The sequence below is a fragment of the Megascapheus bottae genome, chromosome 16 (assembly GCF_031878675.1).
Source record: "Megascapheus bottae isolate mThoBot1 chromosome 16, mThoBot2.hap1, whole genome shotgun sequence".
In the NCBI taxonomy this organism is placed as follows: Eukaryota; Metazoa; Chordata; class Mammalia; order Rodentia; family Geomyidae; genus Megascapheus; species Megascapheus bottae.
The window spans coordinates 1,883,583-1,901,270 of NC_143524.1; the positions used below are offsets into that span (position 1 = coordinate 1,883,583).

Sequence of the window (17,688 nt, forward strand, 5' to 3'; positions counted from 1 at the left end):
GGTTGTGGGGGTCGAGGAATTCCTGGAGAGGGTCCTTCATCCCAGCCCCACGAGCCCCTGTGGACTCCAGTCCTCCCCCCCAAGGGCCCAGAATCCAAACCCCCTGCAGATCGCTTTCTCCAGCCTCACCCCCTTCCCAGGCCAGCCCTTCCTGCATCTTTCCAGGGAGCCCTGGCAGGCTCTATAGGCTCAGCCGTGTGGGGGCCCCGGGGGTCTGCTCTGACTCCATCTCATTCATTCCCCTGTGTGCCCTGTTCACTCCCAGGGCACACACCCGTGAAGAGCACCCCGCCTGCCTGGGGCCCAGGCAAGCAAGACCCTCCTACCCTTCCCCCGAGTCCTCCCCTCTTCCTCCCGGTTCACCTTCCCTCCCGCGGCCCAGGCTGCGAGGCGCGGGTCTCCCGCAAGGCGGCGCCCTGGAGCCTCGAGCCGGCGGCGGTCGTCTGGCTGGCACTGCCGTGGGCGGGGCGTCTAGGGGCGTGTCCATCCCGGCCAATGAGCGCGTGGGAGGAGTGTCCACCAGGCCAATGAGCGCTCGGGGGCGTGTCCGGGGGCGTGGCCTGGTGCGGCGGGACCTGGGGTGGGCGGGTCTGCGCGGCGAGGGGCGGGACCGGGCGGGACGGGGCGGGGCCCGCTCGGCGCCGACGGAGCTTCCCGGGTGGCCCCAGAAGCGCGGGCGTCCCCGACACCCCCGGGACGCAGGGCCCACTCACCGGGAGCGGAGCCCAGCCTCGCCCGGCGAAGGCAGGTACCCGAGTGGCGTGAGCTCCTGCCCCGAGTCCCGGACTCGCGCAGCGTCGAGCCCGTGGGGCCCGCGGGGCGCCCAGACGTGCGCGCCGGCAGCCGCACGCCCCGCTTACCGGGCAGAGCGGAGGGCCGGGCGCCGCCGTCCCGCCCCAGGCTCCCCACTCCCCGCGCCGCCTCCTGGGCCCCCCGGGCTCCGGCGGTAGTGGGGTTCCGCTGCCCGGGTCCCCGAATCGCCGCCCCGCGCCCGCCGCGGGCCCTGGGCGGGGAGCCTGGGCCCTGCACCTGCTCCCTGCGGGAGCCTGGCACGTGCTGGCAGGGCCCCAGCCCCCTGGGGAGGCCTGTGCCCCTGGCCCCTGGGGAGGCCTGTGCCCCTGGCCCCTGGGGAGGCCTGTGCCCCTGCCCCCTGGGGAGGTCTGTGCCCCAGCCCGGAGTGGTCCCATGCTCCAGGGAGCCTCGGTGGGGCCTGCAGGCTGCAGTGTGTTCTCTCCCACAGGCCACTGGCTCCACTGCCAACCAGGTGACTCAGCACCCCGCCACCCCGCCCAGAGCAGCCGGACTTCAGCCCCTTTCCCACTGCAGGCCGAGCAGCTCCCGCGCCCATCCCTCCCAGAGTGCCCTGAGCGCCGGTCCAGGATGCAGGGAGCCCGGGCGGCCGCGGGCCAGGCCTGGGTCATCAGACTCGCCTATGTGCTCACCGCTCTGGAGCTCACCACACTCTTCATGCAGTTCTCCGTCCTGCCGGTGAGTAACCCGCGCCCTGGAGGCCCTGCCTGTGCCCCTGCTGCCATCTGAGGAGGCAGTGGGGAGGAGGAGTGGAGCCCAAGGCTGGATGGCCCTGGCTCTGCCCTCCACGGCCACAAGGGAGCTGGACCATCGGGAAGAAGGCCTCTCCACGTAGACCTTTCTGTCTGGTTGGGAGGAACCCAGGCGCTGGTGGCTCACACCTATAATCCTAGCTATTCAGGAGGCCAAGATATGAGGGTTGTAGTTTGACGCCAATCTAGGCGGGCAAGTTTATGAGACTCTTATCTCCAGTGAACCAGCAAAAGCCAGAAGTGACTCATGTAGTAGAGCACCAGCTCTGAGTAGAAAAAGCTCAAGCCCAGCCCCCGGGCACTGACTTCAACCAAGTGGAGACACTCAGAAACACTAAGATGCTCTGGAGGTGTTCAGAGACAACAGGGGGTGGACAGTAGTGGCTTCACGCTGGATGTGGGGTCTACTCAGAGGGCGTTCCTATCGCCCTGGAGTGTCCAACAGGCCAGAACTGAGGCCCTGAGGCTCACACAGGCCTCGACTGACCCGTGGTCTTTCTTATATTACCCCCAAGTCAGAGGCCTAAGAACACTTGGAAAAAAGTCACACATGGCCAAGGCCCAGGGCCACCCCGTTTCTGGGCCCAGCAATCCGGCTGGGCCCAGAGCCTGCTGTGATCCCCCTGGCCCTCACCCCTGGCCTGGGGATGGGGACTGGGGTTAGCACTGGCCTTTGTCACCCTCATGTCTGCGTGCACTCCCAGCCTAGGACCCCTCCCCACCGCACAGGCCTCCTCCCAGCAGATTGGGAAATCCTCACTCCTGATCGTGATGATGGACTGGCACCACCACCGCAGAGGGTTAGCCTCAGTGGAGGGGGAGAGGGAGCAGTGGGCAGAGTGAGGGCTAAGCACGGAGCACCTGGCAAGAGGACTGGCTCAGAGGCGTGAAGGGACAGGAGAGGGACACTGATGAGGGCCAGGAGCGGGGCCAGAGGCCCTGGGGAGGCGGGGAGGTGGGGAGGCGGGGAGGCGGTGCAGATGGGCAGGGTGAATGGAGACAGGCATTTGCTCTGGGAGCTGCTGGGAGGTGGGACCAGGGAGGTGTCTGCTGCCATCCCAGCAGGGTGGGGACACCCCAGGGGATGGGGTCCAGGCCTGGTGAGGACAGGACAGAGTATTGGCAGTGGAGAAAGGGTGATGAGGAAGCGGTGTTGCAGGGAAGGGCTCCAGAGGCCTCAGGTGTGGTGGACCCCAGAGGAGTCGCCTGGAGTCGTGGGTCAGGGGTCGGGACTCTGACTCCTGCACCACCAGTGGGGTGAAGGGAGGCTGAGGTCAGGTGAGCAAGAGGACAGGCAGGGATGGCAGAGCACGAAGGGGGCCCTGGACAGAGCAAAGCACGCTCAGCGGAGGGAAGCAGCCACCGGCCAGGTACCACTGAAGGGGGCACTGAAGCTGAGCGTGGACATCCGAGCTCCCAAGGGAGGGGCAGCAGGGACGGTCCTCCGGGAAGAGCCCTCCGGGGCCAGCGGCCAGGAGTGGACCAGGCCTCCACCCTCTCCCACCCTCTGGTCCCCTGCGGATCCAGACTCCAGGCCCCAGGCCCTTCCCGACCCTTCCCAAGGCCCCACGTGTGTTTCAGTATCTGTCTCGGAGGCTAGGCCTGGATTCCGTCGGTTTCGGCTACCTGCAGACGACCTTCGGGGTGCTCCAGCTGCTGGGGGGGCCCATGTTCGGCAGGTACAGTGGGAGGAGTGTGGGTCCCCCGCCCTCAGCTGCCTGGACCCCCATGAGAGGCCGCAGGGTGGCTCCTGCGGGCTCCCTGAGGCGACCGACCCACTCCATAGAAAAGCAACCAAGGTGCGGGAGGGCTCTGGCCCCGAGGGCCTCAGTGTCCACCCACGGCGCCCAGTGCCCCCTCCGTGCCCTGGATGTGAGGGAGGAGCTCTGCCTGGTGGGAGACTGGAGTCCTCTCACAGGTGCCTGGCTGAGCCCTTCCGGGGCCCGGCCTCCCCACCAGCTGTTTGGGTGCCCCCGGGGCAGGAGGGAAGGGGCAGCTGCCCGCAGGCCTCCTGAGGCTGATGGCCCCGTCCCAGGTTTGCAGACAAGTGCGGAGCGCGGGCAGCGCTGTCCCTGTCCTTCCTGGCGGCCTCGGCATTCTACCTGCTCCTGGCGGCCGCCTGCGTCCCGGCCCTGCCCGGCATCCTCCTGCTCTTCGCCTCTCGCCTGCCGGCCGTGTTCATGCATTCCATGCCAGGTAGGCACGGTGCTGGCGGGTGGAGGGGTCGGGGAGCAGATTTCAAGAAAGGGAGAGTCACCGGAAGAGGAGGCCAGAGTCCATGGCAAGAAGATGGGTGGGGAGGGCCACGTGAGCCGTGGTCTGGGGGATCTGGGTGGAGAAGCCACGAGGCATGGCCTGGGGGAGGTGTCGGTGGAGGGGGGGGATAGGGAGTGGTCTGAGGGGGAGGGGGTCTCTGAGGGCCTCTGTGGCCCAGGCCCGAGGCTCAGACCCGCTCTGCCCCCAGCCGCACAGATGGTGGTCACGGACCTGACGGCACCTTCGGAGCGGCCCGAGGCGCTGGGCCGGCTGGGGCTCTGCTTCGGCGTGGGTGTTATCCTCGGCTCCCTGCTGGGCGGGACCCTGAGCACGGCGTTCGGGTGAGTGGCCGGGCAGTGCGGTGTGGGCAGCCAGCAGGGGGCGCCGTCGCCCCGCCCAGCCGCCTGCCGGCAGTGGGGTGGAGAAGGGCTCAAGGCCTGGGCACTCAGGCCCGCCTGCCAGCTCAGTGTCACTTTTCAGCACTTTCTCAAAAACAGCCCGCTCCCTCTTCCATCCCGCTTGCCTGAGAGCACGTCCTGAGAAATCTGAGCCTGCATGACTGTGTTCAAGACCCATGTCGGGCACCACTCTGGCTGAGCTTTCCCAGGCTGGGTCCTGCCTGAGTCCCTGGCCTGGGCTTGGACCCAGCTGTCCATACCAGCAGCAGGATGTGCCTTATGGGAGAAGAGCTTAACTATAGACCAGCCCAGTGAGAGCTGGAGGGCAGAGCCACCTCCTCCCCCACTCCTTCCCCCCCACTCCTCCCTTCCTTCCCCCTCCTCTTCCTCCTCCTCTTCCTTTTTGGTGCAACCAAGGTTTGAACTCAGGGCCTCCTGCTTGCAGGGTTTGCTTACTCTGCCACTGGAGCTAAATCCCTCCCCCTGCTTTTCGCTGGTTATTTTGAAGCTATGTCTCAAGGATATTTCTGCCTGGGCTGGCCTCAAACGTCAGCCCTCCATCTCAGCCTTCTGAGTAGCTAGGACATAAGCCTAGCTTGGAGGAGTTGTGTTTAGGATGAGAAAGGAGCAAGGGTTATGAGGACGGGCAGCTGAGTTGTGAGGGCGGGAAGAAGGCAGGTGTGGGTCTTGCAGGCTTGGCTGGCCACAGGAGGCCAGACGATGGGGGAGGTTGAGGCAGAGGCTGGGGAGCTGGCCCCTCCAGGGCAGCTAGAGTGAGAAGCAGCTGGAGAGGGTGCAGGGATGGAGGGGCAGTAGCAGGCATGGGTAATGGGTAGAGGGCCCCCAGGATTCTGTGGGCTCAGAGGGACGCAGTCACCTGAGGCCCACAGACCAGCTGCTGAGGGCAAGGCTTCCTTGCCTTCTGCTGCCAGGCTCTCTGCACTGTGGGCTGTGCCCGCTGGTCTTCCTATGGCTGCAGGGTGTCGGGCGCATGCGTGCTGAGGAGCTCTGGTGGGCCAGAGCCAACTCACGCATCCTGCTGGCCAGCTGGCCCGCCGGCCTTCCCAACCCCACGCACGGCCTCTGCTCTTTTCACCTGCCCTTTGCCTCCCAGGGACCCAGAAAACACTGTTCTCCTTTCTTTCCCTTGACACACCATCCAGAATCTTTCATTCCTTCTGCATCCTTTCATCAGAATATTTCGGGCCGTCTATAACCTTGACATGTGTATACACTGAGCATTTTCTTTCTTTTTTTATTTTTTTCCCAGTCCTGAGACTTGAACTCAGGACCTGGGCACTATTTTGTTGTTGTTGTTGTTCTTGTTTTGTCTTGCTTAAGACTAGTGCTCTGCCACTTGAACCACAGCACTACTTCTGAATTTTTTTTTTGAGTATGTGGTACCGAGGAATCGAACCCAGGGCCTCTTGTATCCTAGGTGAGCACTCTATCACTAGACTATGCTCCTGGCCCTATACTGAGCCATTTCTTTGGTGGTTGGGGAAACTGAGGCACATGGCTAGGGCTGTCCATGGTGGGAGGCTCTCCCTTGGGGTCTTTGCATGGAAGATCCAGGGGTGCTTAAGGAGCCTTGGTGGCCAAAGCTGACCGCCAGTCCTGCATGGTGGCTGCCCACAGTAGTGAGAGGGCAGGGCTGGGATTTGGAGACCTGGGGCTGACAAATCTGCCTTTGGCCCTTTGTATGGGAGCCTCGCTATCCAGCATGGTCCACACAGCTTGTACCCCACATGCTTGCCTGGGTGGTGACCCCTTCACTGCCATGGCATTCAGAGGCCTGGCTGCAGGACCTATAGGCCCCAAACTGGGCTCAGCACTCCCTCTGTCCCTGCTCAGGCAGCCTGTCATCCCAGACCTGCCCTACTCCTGGTATAGCCCAGCAGAGGCCACACCCCGCCTTCCTTCCCCTTCCTGGATTCAAACCAAAGCCTTCTGTGGGGTCTCCCTAGCCTCTGCCCTCTGCCCAACCCTGGGTATCCTGTCCCCAGGAAAAGTCCCAGCATGCTGACCCTGCTGCTGGGAGGCAGGTAGGAGGAGGAAGTGGCCTTGGCATTGGGCTTGAGGGGGTGGACACTGGTAGAACTGGTTTCCTCTAGCCCAGAGCCCCATGCTGAGAGGCCTGATGTCCCTGGAGAGCTCCGGCCTGTCTGCCTGGTCCATCCTCAGACAGCTGGAGGGGGTCACGTCACTGGCTTGTGACCCCAAGCATCGCACTACATAGCCTGGAGATGGGGCAGAGGCCAAGGCCAGACAGGCCTGCCAGACCCACCGAGGTATCTGGAGGCCTGCTGTGTAGCTGGAGTCTGGGCACATCCTGGGGCTTCACGGGCCCCTGCCTGTGGTGGGCAGATTCCTGCAGCATGCAGGAAGAGGGGTCCTTGTCAGCTGGGCACAGCCCTGCGGGTGGGACATGCTGGGGTACTGGAGGAAGACTCGAAGGGGAGCCAGGCCTGCAAGAGCCAGGGCCAGAGGGGCCAGTGGAGCTGAGAGGTGGGGGATGGCACTGAGGAGGGGGAGGGGGAGGGGGAGGGGGAGGGGGAAGGAAGGAAGGAAAGAGGAGGAGGAGGAGGGGAGGAGGAGGAGGAGGGAGGAGCAGTCCAGCTAGCCAGTCACAAAGCTCTACTCATGTCTTCCAAGCCAGGACCCCCGGTTCTTGAGTGCCCAGGATTGAAACCCATGCCACCAGACCTGGAGTGAGTCCAAGATCTGGGTGGGGGAGGGTCTAGCCACAGCCCCTGGAGGTCAGGCTGTCCCCTGAGATAACAGGTCACCTCTGTCCCTCCTGGGCATCACGTGGCCAGTGCCCCGAGCCTGGCCTGCCCTGGCTCAGCTCATCACACTCACTCCACAGCCTGTCCGCCCCGGGGCTGCCCAGGCCGAGCTTGTGACCTGGGTGAGGGCGCAGCCTTCTCTCCAGAAGCCCCCTCCCCCGTGACCTGGGGAAGTTAATGAAGTCTGTCTCATGAGCTGTCTGGGACAAAGTGACTCCTGGACCCACAGGACAGCCTGTCCACTGGGCACCTCCCCAGAGCCCTGGCATGGAAGAGCAGGTAGACCCTGGTGTTCTGGACACCTGAACAGGCGGGAGAGGCTGGAGTGGGGCTGGCCTGGGAGACAGGTGCCCGGGTGGGCTGCAGGAACAGTGTGGAGCCCGCAGGGAGGGCTGGTGGTTTGTTGAAAGGCTGGATCATCAAGAGACCCCTTGGGGCCAGGCAGGGTTCGGCCACGGAGGGCTTGGGACTTCTCTGGGGGTTCTGGGAGCTGTAAGGTACTGTCACGGACCGCCCCCCAAGTTTGGTTTTCAGAACATGATCCGGGCAGGACACAGCAGCAGGTAGGACAGGTGACCCCCACATGTCAGAGCCCCAAATGTCAGCTCTAGTGATTCTGTGTGCTGTGTCCACCCTCACACAACACAAAGGGGGACCCTGACACCCCCAGCTAGCTTCCAGATGGCAGGAGGGATTTGTGACAGGGGCTGATGGGACTTCTTAGGAGCCTCTGCTCTATGGAATTTCCTTCCCATTCTGGTTTCCCTTTGGGTGTTAGGTTCTGGGGGAGTCAGAGTCCTGCGTGGGGAAGAGAAGTCTCCAGGGTCCCATATCCCTGAGGTATCCTGGCTTTTGGCTGGCTGGTCACCATTCATTCTGGATCACTCAGGATCCAGGAGAAGGGGCCTGGCACCCTGACACCCACCTCACTTGTCCCAAAATAGCCCTTGCCTTGTGCACTTCCGGACCATCTGGCAAAGAAAGCAGGTTTTGTCTCAGCCCGGTCAGGCCCTGGCAGGGATCTTTGGGGCTCAGAGGACAGAAGAAAGGCCTTTCTCTCCCGGGACTGCTTTGGGTGGGGGTGGGGTGACAGCACACCTCTCCCAGTCCCCTGAGGTCCAAAGAGGTCTCACTGGGGACCAGGGCCCACTAGCCAGCGTCGTGGTCAGTGGGTGTGAGGGCCAGAGCCATGGCGGCAGGGACTGAAAGGACACACCACATGAATGCTCCGACCTGGGTGATGGGAGGGTGTGCCGGGGACCCAGAGCCACCGAGGTCCTGGCAGCTCCTGGCCCCACTGGCTTCCCTAGACCTGTCCTGCACCTGGCTTCCCGCCAGAGTTCTGGGGAGAGTGACATGTGCATGCGTGTGCTAGAGTGTGCGTGCATGTGAACATGGCGTGCGAGTCTGTGGGGCAAGGGCTACAGACATGCCACCCCTGGGACCACAACCTGAATCCCAGGTTTTGTCCCCAGGATTCTTTGTCCCACCATCGTGGCCCTCGTGGCCAACCTCCTGGGAGTTGTCCTCAGTCTCACCTACATTCCCAGCACCACCAAAGAGGCGCAGGGCCCCCCGCCAGGTAAGTCCCTCTCGGCCAAGCCAGTGCCCCGAGGCTTAGGGACCCAGGAAACACCTGGAAGCCACCCCTCTCATCCCCTGAGCCCCTCTTGGCTGCAGACGCCCCAGGAGTGAGCTGGGGGTGTACCTGGGACAGGGGGCAGGAGGGAGGATGAAATGGGATAGGGGACAGAATTCCCAGGGCCCCAAATCTCCAGCTGGCCAGTGAACATGACATAGCGAGCGTCACCAAGGCCGAGCAGGATGGCCAGCTCTGTTCCTCCTAAGTCTTCTCCAGGAAGGCCCCACTTGACCCTAGCCCATGTGCCTGGCACATGGCGGGACTCTGTACCTCTGTCCAGTGGCTGAGATGGACACTTACCTGAGAGTCACGTGGGAGAGTGCCTGAGGGGATAGCCACGCAGGGGAGGGGGTAGGCCTGTACCATCAGAGGTGAAAGTGACCAGGGGTCAGGGCATGCCTTCTGGCTGTTGGCACCCTCTGGCCTTTTTGTTTGTTTGTTTGGGTTGGTGGTGGTGGTGTTGATGCTGAGGCTCGAACTCAGGGCCTGGGTGCTGTCACAGAGTGTTTTTGGTTCAAGGGGAGCTATTGCTTGAGTCACAGCACCACTTGTGGATTGTGTGTGTGTGTGTGTGTGTGTGTGTGTGTGTGTGTGTGTGTGTGTGTGATTATCGAAGGTAAGAGCCTCACAGACTTTCCTCCTGGGGTTGGTTTCAAACCACCATCCTTGGATTTCAGTCTCCTAAGTAGCCAGGATTATAAGCATGAGCCCCCAACCCTAGGTGTTTTTGTTTATTTGTTTGAGGGTTTTCGGGTGACTTGGTTGGTTGGTTTTGAGCCAAGCGAAATTTTTTGTCCCACTTGAGCCATGCTTCCCACTTTAGCTCTTTGATAGTTACTTGGAGGTAAGAGTCTCTGACTTTTCTGTCCAGGCTGACTTTGAACTGCCATCCTCAGCTCTCAGCTTCCAGCCTAGCTAGGCTTATACACTTTACGCAAGGGCGGAGGTCTAGGGCCTCCCTGACCACGAGTCCACAGGGTCCCCAATGAGGTGCACTGGGTCCTGACACAGGGCTCCCAGAGCTGCGGGACTGTGACCGATGGTCCAGTGCCCTCCTGGGGGCATGGGGAGGCAGGCTGGGGGGCAGCCAGCTCCCTCGTGTGGCGGGGCAAGGCCCGCAGCCGGGCTGAGGCCTCCCCACGGCGCCAGCTGGGCCCGAGGGCAGTGTGTTTGATGTGAAGGCCATCTCCCGCCTGCTGCGGCTGCCCGGTGTTCTGCGCGTGCTCCTCATCAAAGTCGTCTCCAGCCTCCCCTCGGGTGAGTCCACACCCTGCCCCGAGGACCTGCTGCACCACCCCTGCCCTCCGCCCACCGGGAGTTCCCTGGCCTGGGCCAAGCCTGGCACACCTGTGCACGGGGGAGGGGAGGGGGTGAGGGCGGGCAGGTGCTGCAGGTACCCTCTGGCTTCACCAAATCGCAGTCCTTGTAGCACCAGGTTGGGGGTGGGGGAGGTGGCTCTGGCACAGGCTCCGGCACAGGCTCCAGCATCTTCCACTCTAACCACGCTTGGCTTCAGAGGCAAAGACACTAAGTGGAGAGACAAAGGAGCCTCTGGTCACTCAGTGGCCCCGCCACCTCCAGGGGCGACAGCTGAGCTGCATTCACCCGCCCTCTGCCTCCGCACCCAGGGCTGTTCATGATCATGTTCTCCATCATCTCCATGGACTTCTTCCAGCTGGAGGCCGCGCAGACTGGCTACCTCATGTCCTTCTTTGGGGTTCTCCAGATGGTGAGTGGGGCGGGGCAATGAGGGGTCTCGGTCAGGAGGTGCCTCACTCCGCCCTCAGGACCCCGGCTCAGCCGGCCTCGGGCCTTGCCTCCTCGCTGAGCTTCTCCTTCAGCTCCCTGCCCTTGGCCCCGGCACTAGGCACCATCTGCCTTCAGGCCACCTAAGGGCCCCAGGCAGATGGCCAACCTTCTACCTGACAGTCCTTTCTGATAGAGGAGGAATGCCCAGGAAGGCGCACCCCAGTGGGAGAGGGGGAGCTGCCGTCAGCAAGGGTACACGTGGGTGCTGGGTTGGGTTCTGCAGACCCTAGAGTGGGGCCTCGGTGTGGGTGGCGAGCCTGGCTGCCTCCTGCCTCCGCGCCCCCCCCCCCCCCCGCCATGTGACTTCCTTCCCTGTACCATGTCTACCCAGGGGTCTCGGGCAAATGCAGTGAGGTAGAAAGGCAAAGCATCAGACATCAGGGAGCCCCAACAAGGACCCGGGGCTGGCCCCACGGGTGCCAGCACCGCAGACAGCTCCTCCGGGTCAGGTGTTGGGGACACAGTGAAGTGGGTTGGGTGGGCCTCCTCTCTGCCGTGCCCTAGGACCTCCTGGCTTCCTGGCCTATCCCTGCTCTTCCTGGAATCTGACCCTGGGTGGCAGAAACAGGTGGTGGCGTGTCCCCAGGCCCAGGGCGGCTGCCTGGCCGCTCCGGTGGGCTATTGTGGGAGCCTGGGGGAGGGGCGCTGAGCTCTCCAGAAGTTCGAGGCATTCCTGCCACCTGCTCCTGTGCTCAGCCCCGACCAGCCTAGACCTGGTGCTCAAATAGCTGCTCCAGGGAGACACTGGACAAGGACGGCCTCTGCGGGGCAGCCAGCCAGGGAGGGCCCTCCCAATGGGGAGAGAATGGAAGCCAGGCGCCAGCGGCTCATGCTTGGCATCCTGGCTACTCAGGGGCAGGGATCTGAGGATTGGGTTTGAAGCCATCCCAGCAGAAACGTCTGTGAGGCTTATGGCTAATAAACCACCAAAAGCCAGGAGTGGAGGTGCTCGAGGGGTGGAGTGCCAGCCCTGAGGGAAGGGGTCAGGGAGCACAGGACCCACCCAGTACCTACAGAAAAAAGACGCCTGTGGTGGACAGGCCACTGGGCCATCTTCAGAGTTGTTCTGAATGGCAGAACCCCAGAGCCCCTGGGATGCTGAGCAAGACCCTCTAATGGGAAAGACCCACCTGTCCTCCAGTGCGGCTCAGGTCACCGTCCAGTCCCACAGGGAAGAGCCGCCAGAGGTGGCAATGCAGTGATGATGGTATTTGGGGCCAGGGCTGAGGGAGCCATGGGATCGGGGGGCCAAGGGGACAGGACTAGGCTGCAGCAACATTTCTGGGGGGGTCTCCTAGCTTGCTTGGTGGAGGGAGGGGGGTCTCAGTGGAGGAGGGGCCCCTAGGCCGGGGCTGCCTGGTGGGAGAGGGGCAGATACAGAGCAGGGGTGCCTAGGGTAGGGGTAGCAGGGAGGCTTGAGGAGAGAGGCGAGCCTGGCCTGGTGGTTATGCTGAAGCTTCCTTTGGAGTTTGTGGGAGGTAGAGATGGGGTGCAGGTGGAGGGCTGCCGCCGGCGATGCCCAGGCAGGGTTCCATCTCCTCTCATGCTGCCACTTCCGCTGTGCCAGCCAAGGGCAGATGGCACCAGTGTCTGCGATCCTAGCTACTCAGGAGGCTGAGACCCAGAAGGTGAACATGCAAAGCCAGCCTGCGCAGAAAAGCCTGCAAGCTTCCACCTCGAAAATAACCAGCAAAAAGCCAGGCTAGAGATCTAGCTCAGGAGGCAGAGTGCAAGCTGGGAAAAAGAAAAAGAAAACAATAGAAAGTGGGGGAAAACGGGGCCGGGAGTTTGGCCTAGTGGTTAAAGTGCTTGCCTAGCATGCACGAAGACCCGGGTTCGATTCCATGGTACCACATACATAGAAAAAAGCTGGAAGTGGTGCTGAGGCTCAAGTGGTAGAGCTCTAGCCTTGAGAAAGTCCAAGGACAGTGCTCAGGCCCTGAGCTCAAGCCCAGGACTGGCAAAAAAAAAAAAAAAAAAAAAAAAAGTGGGGGAAAAAAAGCCAACACAATTCTAAGAGTATTATTATTATTATTAGTGTGTGTGTATTAAGGTTTGAACGCAGGAGGGCCTTGTACTCTTGTTTGGCTTTTTTTTTTTGGCCAGGACTAATTCTTTATGGGTATGAGCCACAGGTGCCCAAAACGGAGTAGGGCTATTTTTCTGCTGGTCCTGAGGCTTTCTTGCTCAAGGATGGTACTCTACCGCTTGAGCCATAGCTCCACTTACAGCTTTTGGTGGTCCACTGGAGATAGGCAACTCAGGGACTTCACTGCCTGGGCAGGCTTTGAACTGTGGTCTTCAGATCTCAGCCTCCTTAATAGCCAGAATTATAGTGCCTGGCTATTTTTTGAGACACTGAAGGCTTAGCTGGAAGCAGTGGGGTTCTGCCAAGCACAGGAGGAAAGTGGCCTGGCTGGTTGGGCAGGCCTAGCCCTGCCCCTCCAACCCTGCCCCCAGTAGCCTGGGGCTGCGCCACTCCTGGCGTTTGGCCCAGGCACTTCCTGTCTGGTGGAGGTGGCACTTCCTGATTACCCTACATGATCAGATAGGGAGCCTCACCCTGGCCTGGGAGTAGCCTGTGGACTGGGCCTGACCTGCTGAGTCACTGTTCCCCCTGTCCCCCAGCGTCCCTGGTGTGGGCTCTCCACCCTTATGGACAGGCGTCTGTCTCCCCAGGGATCGTAAGGTGCTCCTAGCCTCTGTCCTTGCAGCTGAACGTGAGACCCTCCCCCAGGGGCTTCCCGGAGTCAGGGGCATCTCACCTCAGTGGGGCCAGCCGTAGTCCAGCCCCGAGCCTGAGCCTGCCCTCCCTCACCTAGGTGGTCCAGGGTCTGGTCATCGGGCGGCTGAGCCGCTACTTCTCGGAGGATGCCTTGCTGCGAGCCAGTGTGCTCGTCTTCACCATGGTGGGACTGGGCATGGTGAGAAGGGGCCCCCACCCCGCAGAGCTGGGGTGCAGAACCATCCTCGGGCCCTGGATGCTGATTCACTGGCCTGCCTCTGACCTGGCCTTCTCAGCCCCCATTCAGGAGTGGAAGAGCTGGAGGGGGGGGCGGCTCTCCCTGGCCCTGCGTGGCCCCCTGTGGCCAGTGCAGCCTGCATGGCCTGGCTCACCACGACCCCCATGGCGTCTGCCAGGTACTGATGTCCAGTGTTTTCCACTACTGCCTTCTGATGCCCGGCCTGGTGTTCAGCCTGTGTACCCTGAACGTAGTGACAGACAGCATGCTCACCAAGTCTGTCTCTGCCGCAGACACAGGTGAGGGCGTGTCTCCCCCCGCTGGGATGGGGTGAGGAGCCTGGGGCAGAAGGTGGGCTCAGGCAGGACTTCTGCCCCAGGCCCTGCTGCCTTGTCCTGGGCACAACTCACGTGCTTGCTGGCATATCCAGGGGCTTTCTGAGGCTGAGGGAGAAATAAGCACTTGGGGCTTTTTCATGAGCCAGATCCTCCAGAGGCTGGGCCAGCCCTTCATCACTTGCTGGCTGGGTGGCACAGAGCAGGAAAGGGTGTGCTGGGGAGTCCGTGGGGCTGAGATGGCAGGCCTCCAGACAGCCCAGCCGGCAGCCCGTGCTGGGAGTGGGGGAAAGGATGGGGAGGCGGGTGGGGCCCGGCAGGGAGGAGGCCCCAGGCCTCAGCTAGGAAGGTGTGGGGCCTGATCCTCTGGGAACCACAGCCACAGAGGGGCCAGTCTCTGGGCTGTGTGGGCAGTGAGAGAGGCCACTACCAAGTTGCCCTACAGCCACCCTGATCATGGGTGGGGGCTCACAGGCCTGAGTGTGGAAGCCCCAGAACCAGGATCTTCTGGGAAGTGGGAGGCTGGTCTATGTCACCTGTAGAGACCCCACCGGGGAGCCAGGAGGCAGCTCTGGCCGGTGGAGGTGAATGCTGCTCCCCTCTGTCCACCCATCTTCAATGAGCCATGTTAGCTCCAGCCCCCGGCTTCCCCGGGGCCCTAGGTACTGGAAGAACAGGAGAGCCTGCACCCCAGATGTCCTTGGTGAGAGCCCAAGTATGATAGGATCTCGTGGCAAGCGCTGGAGGGCGTGGCCCGCACCCTGACCTGTGACCCCATTCCCAGGCTCCTCTCATGCTCAAGAACTTTCTAGACAGAGAGGATGCTGAGGCCCACGTTGGGGAAGTACCTGCGCATGTGGTGTGGTGGAGAGGGGGAGGGGAGCAGGCTGCATCCGGACGGCGGGCAGCCCACACCTCCCTACCATGTGCTTCCCCAGGGACCATGCTGGGCATCAGTGCCTCTGTGCAGCCGCTGACCCGCACGGTGGGGCCCACTTTGGGCGGACTCCTGTACCGAAGCTTCGGGGTCCCTGTCTTTGGCCACGTGCAGCTCGCCGTCAATGCCCTCATTTTCCTGATCCTCTGCAGGACGCCTGTGTCCCAGAACAGGGACAAAGCCCAGTAACCACTGCCCCACGCTCAGATGACAATAAATGGCCTGGGATTTTGGCAGGTTTCTCCTGTGTCTGTGGCGGGAGGCCTGGGTGGGAGGGATGGAGCTGAAGGCCAGAGGCTTCCTGGGCAAGGGGTGCAGCTGAATCACTTAGCGTTGTTTCAAACCACTGGCCCAGCCCTTGAGTCAGCTAACATGGCAGACGAGGGAATCCCAGCCCAAAGCCAGCCCAGGCAGCAAAGTCCTGAGACTCTTAGCTCCAATCAACCACCAAAAAGCCAGGAGTGAAGCTGAGGCTGAAGTGGTAAAGTATCAGTCTTGAGTGGAAAAGGTTAGGACCAGTTCCCCCCTGAGTTCAAGCCCTAGTACTTCCCACCCCCCCCCCCACACACACACAAAGATAGGGGAGCAAGGCCTGGCAAGAAGCTGAGGGCCCAGGAGGTAACCCCAATGTCACCATGGCCTTCATGGGGGTTGGGCACCCCGACCTCCAGCTCTGGACAGGAGGGATCAAGGTGACAAGGGGAAGCCCTGGAGCTCCTAGGAGTAGCAATCCACCAATTCCAGAGTCCCATGTACCCCAAACCAGAAGGCGAGGGGCCTTAGACAGCCAAGACCCAACCTCGCTCCAGATCTAAGACCCAAGAGTAACCCCTAATGGTGTGGGAGAGGCCTGGGCCTCAGGGCCCCAGCCACTGTTTCTTGCTGTTTGCAGGAGCCTCTGCTCCAAGGACACAGGGACTTCACAGGTGACAGTAGCTTGCACAGAATGTCCTCTGGTCTGGACCCAGTAAGGGGCAGTCCTCGCTTCAGGGTAGATGGAGACCCGGCTGGAATGTCTGGGACAAAACCCTGCCCCCTGTGGATACGTGACAGAGACTAGGACCCTGGCCTCCCCACTGGTGTCCCTGTGGCAGGAAGGCCTTGGAAGGATGCATGCTCCCTGGAGGGAGAGTGGTGGCCCAGTCCCCAGATTCTGCCATCCAGTTCCCCAGGGTGGGGGAAGGGCCAGCCATCTTCCCTGCTAGGCCCGCTTGCCAGGGACTCCGGGCTCAGCCCCAGGTCGAAGCAGGTGAGGAGGCACCTGCCGCCCAGCAGGTGTTTTGGTGAGCTCTCAGACCATGTCACTGTCCCAGGCTGGCCCAAGGGAGAGACCCAGGCCCGCCCCCATCTGTTAGCTCCCCACACCCCTGGCAATGGTTGGGAGGGCTGGCAGGCAGCTGGACTGGAGACACTCTGGGTTCAGCCCAGGGTGGGGTCAAGAGCCCATGGAGGCAAGCCACTAAAGAGACTTTGGTCAGCAGCTAGACAGGTGGCGTGAGGGCAGGAGGAGGCACTCGAGGAAGCCACTCCACAGGCAGCATGGCACTTTTGGCTGGGGGAGGTGTGCTGGCCTCAGATGGGTCAGTGAGTTAACTTCCAGGCATCGCCACCCCAGCCTGGCTCCAGACCACACCCAGGAGCAGAAAGTAGCCAAGCCACACCCAGGACACTTCCTGGGCGTGCTGGGAGGCTGGGGACCTTGCCCAGGGAATGACTCCATTCATTTAAAGCTGGCTGCCGAGCTTTTCCCCTGGGACGCGGGGCGGGGGTAGGGGGGGGTGTCCCTCCCCAAGCCTCCCGGGAAGAAGCTCACTGGTCACAGCTGTTGAGTAGTAAAAAAGAGCACATATGGAAACATTTATTTGGAATGGGCACAAGGATGCAAAAACTAAATATTAAGACAGAACGATGTAACAACAAAATAAATAGTCCAATAAGTTAAAGCACCCGCACAGCGGGGCGGGGTCGGCTCCCGGGAGATCCTCCGCTGGTCCTGCGAGGTCGGCGGGGGGAAGCCCGCCTGGACTCCCTACCTCCCAGGCATCCCCGGGGCTGCTGCCCGGCACGGCCCGTACGGCCGGTTCGGCTCGGTCTGGTCCAGTGTGTGGTTCTGTGAGGAGAGGACGGGGTCAGGGGGGCCGTGCCGGGCGGCCGGGCGCAGGCTGCGGACCCCCCACACCCAGACACCGTGGCTCCCGCCGCCGCGCCCCAGGGGCTCCGCCCGGCGGGGCCCAGCACTCACCGCGGCGCGGGCGGGTCAGGACGCGCGGGCCGCCCGGGACTCGGGCTGCGCGGCGGGCGCCGCGCGCTCCTGGCGGCTGCGGAAGTCCTCCAGCGCGCGGCGGTTCTGGAAGTCGATGAGCGCCAGCGTGATGGCCGCGTTCCAGCAGCTCTCGCCCGGGCAGCGGAAGTCGATCTCCTTGCGGTCGGTGGTGACGATGGTGAAGTAGATGTACTTGCCCGTGCGCTCCACGCAGTCCACCTTGAGGATGGAGTGGAAGCGCAGCTCCTTGGGGCGCGCGCCGGGGCCCGCGGGGAAGAGGCGCAGGCGGTCGGGGGTGAGTACGCCGCGCTTCTTCTTCCACAGCTGGAACAGGCTGTCGCTGCGCTTCTCCAGCTCGCCTTCGCGCAGCACCTCGCCGGGGGTCTTCATGTCCCGCGAGCGGCCAAGGTGGGGGCCGAGCCGGCTCTGCACGCCGCGGGCCGGAGCGCGGCTTATATGCGCCCCGCCCCGCTGGCCCCGCCCCCGGTTGGCCCCGCCCCCGCCCGGCCACGCCCAGAGGCCCGGTCCTGCCCGGGAGTCCCCGAGGCCGAGGCCGCCGCCGCCCCCTCCGTTTCCGCAGCTGCCTGGCCCGGTGGGGTGTTGCGCTGACTCGCGGCCCCCACCCTGCCCCGAGCCCGCCCTCTGCGGCCAGCAGGTGGAGGAATGCGCCGCAGCCGGCTGCGCGGGCGGTGACTCACCCGCGGGGAGCCCCGTGCCCCCTCCCGGGGCCCAGA

The 17,688-nt window shown here is 62.9% G+C and overlaps 2 protein-coding genes across 4 annotated transcripts; one reads left to right on the forward strand and one right to left on the reverse strand.

Moving 5' to 3' along the window:
• Window positions 1-631: 631 nt before the first annotated feature.
• Window positions 632-14,924, forward strand: Slc67a1 (solute carrier family 67 member 1). 3 transcript variants are annotated; one of them, XM_090347159.1, is made up of 11 exons: window positions 632-748; window positions 1,241-1,488; window positions 3,144-3,241; window positions 3,598-3,758; window positions 4,027-4,159; window positions 8,481-8,587; window positions 9,797-9,904; window positions 10,276-10,376; window positions 13,279-13,380; window positions 13,598-13,718; window positions 14,693-14,924. In XM_090347159.1, exons 2-11 carry the CDS (start codon window positions 1,381-1,383, stop codon window positions 14,878-14,880), a joined length of 1,227 nt encoding a protein of 408 aa, XP_090203285.1. In that variant the 5' UTR covers window positions 632-748; window positions 1,241-1,380; the 3' UTR covers window positions 14,881-14,924. The 3 variants fall into 3 exon arrangements, with proteins under 3 accessions (XP_090203285.1, XP_090203287.1, XP_090203286.1); XM_090347161.1 differs by lacking the exon at window positions 14,693-14,924 and adding an exon at window positions 14,539-14,632; XM_090347160.1 differs by lacking the exon at window positions 9,797-9,904.
• A 1,594-nt stretch (window positions 14,925-16,518) lies between these two features.
• Phlda2 (pleckstrin homology like domain family A member 2) lies at window positions 16,519-17,368 on the reverse strand. The gene is made up of 2 exons (XM_090348641.1): window positions 16,934-17,368; window positions 16,519-16,801 (listed from the first exon to the last, which is right to left on the reverse strand). The coding sequence occupies exon 1, from the start codon at window positions 17,342-17,344 to the stop codon at window positions 16,949-16,951; it is 396 nt and encodes a 131-aa protein (XP_090204767.1). The 5' UTR covers window positions 17,345-17,368; the 3' UTR covers window positions 16,519-16,801; window positions 16,934-16,948.
• Between the last annotated feature and the right edge of the window lie 320 nt (window positions 17,369-17,688).

What these genes read in the sequence shown, in the direction of transcription:
- Slc67a1 (XM_090347159.1), top strand. Translation starts at nt 1,381, where the DNA reads ATGCAGGGAGCCCGGGCGGCCGCGGGCCAGGCCTGGGTCATCAGACTC. An exon ending in TCTTTGGGGTTCTCCAGATG is followed by an intron (nt 10,377 to 13,278) that starts GTGAGTGGGGCG and finishes TCCCTCACCTAG; the next exon opens with GTGGTCCAGGGTCTGGTCAT. An exon ending in TGTCTCTGCCGCAGACACAG is followed by an intron (nt 13,719 to 14,692) that starts GTGAGGGCGTGT and finishes GTGCTTCCCCAG; the next exon opens with GGACCATGCTGGGCATCAGT.
- Phlda2 (XM_090348641.1), bottom strand. Translation starts at nt 17,344, where the DNA reads ATGAAGACCCCCGGCGAGGTGCTGCGCGAAGGCGAGCTGGAGAAGCGC.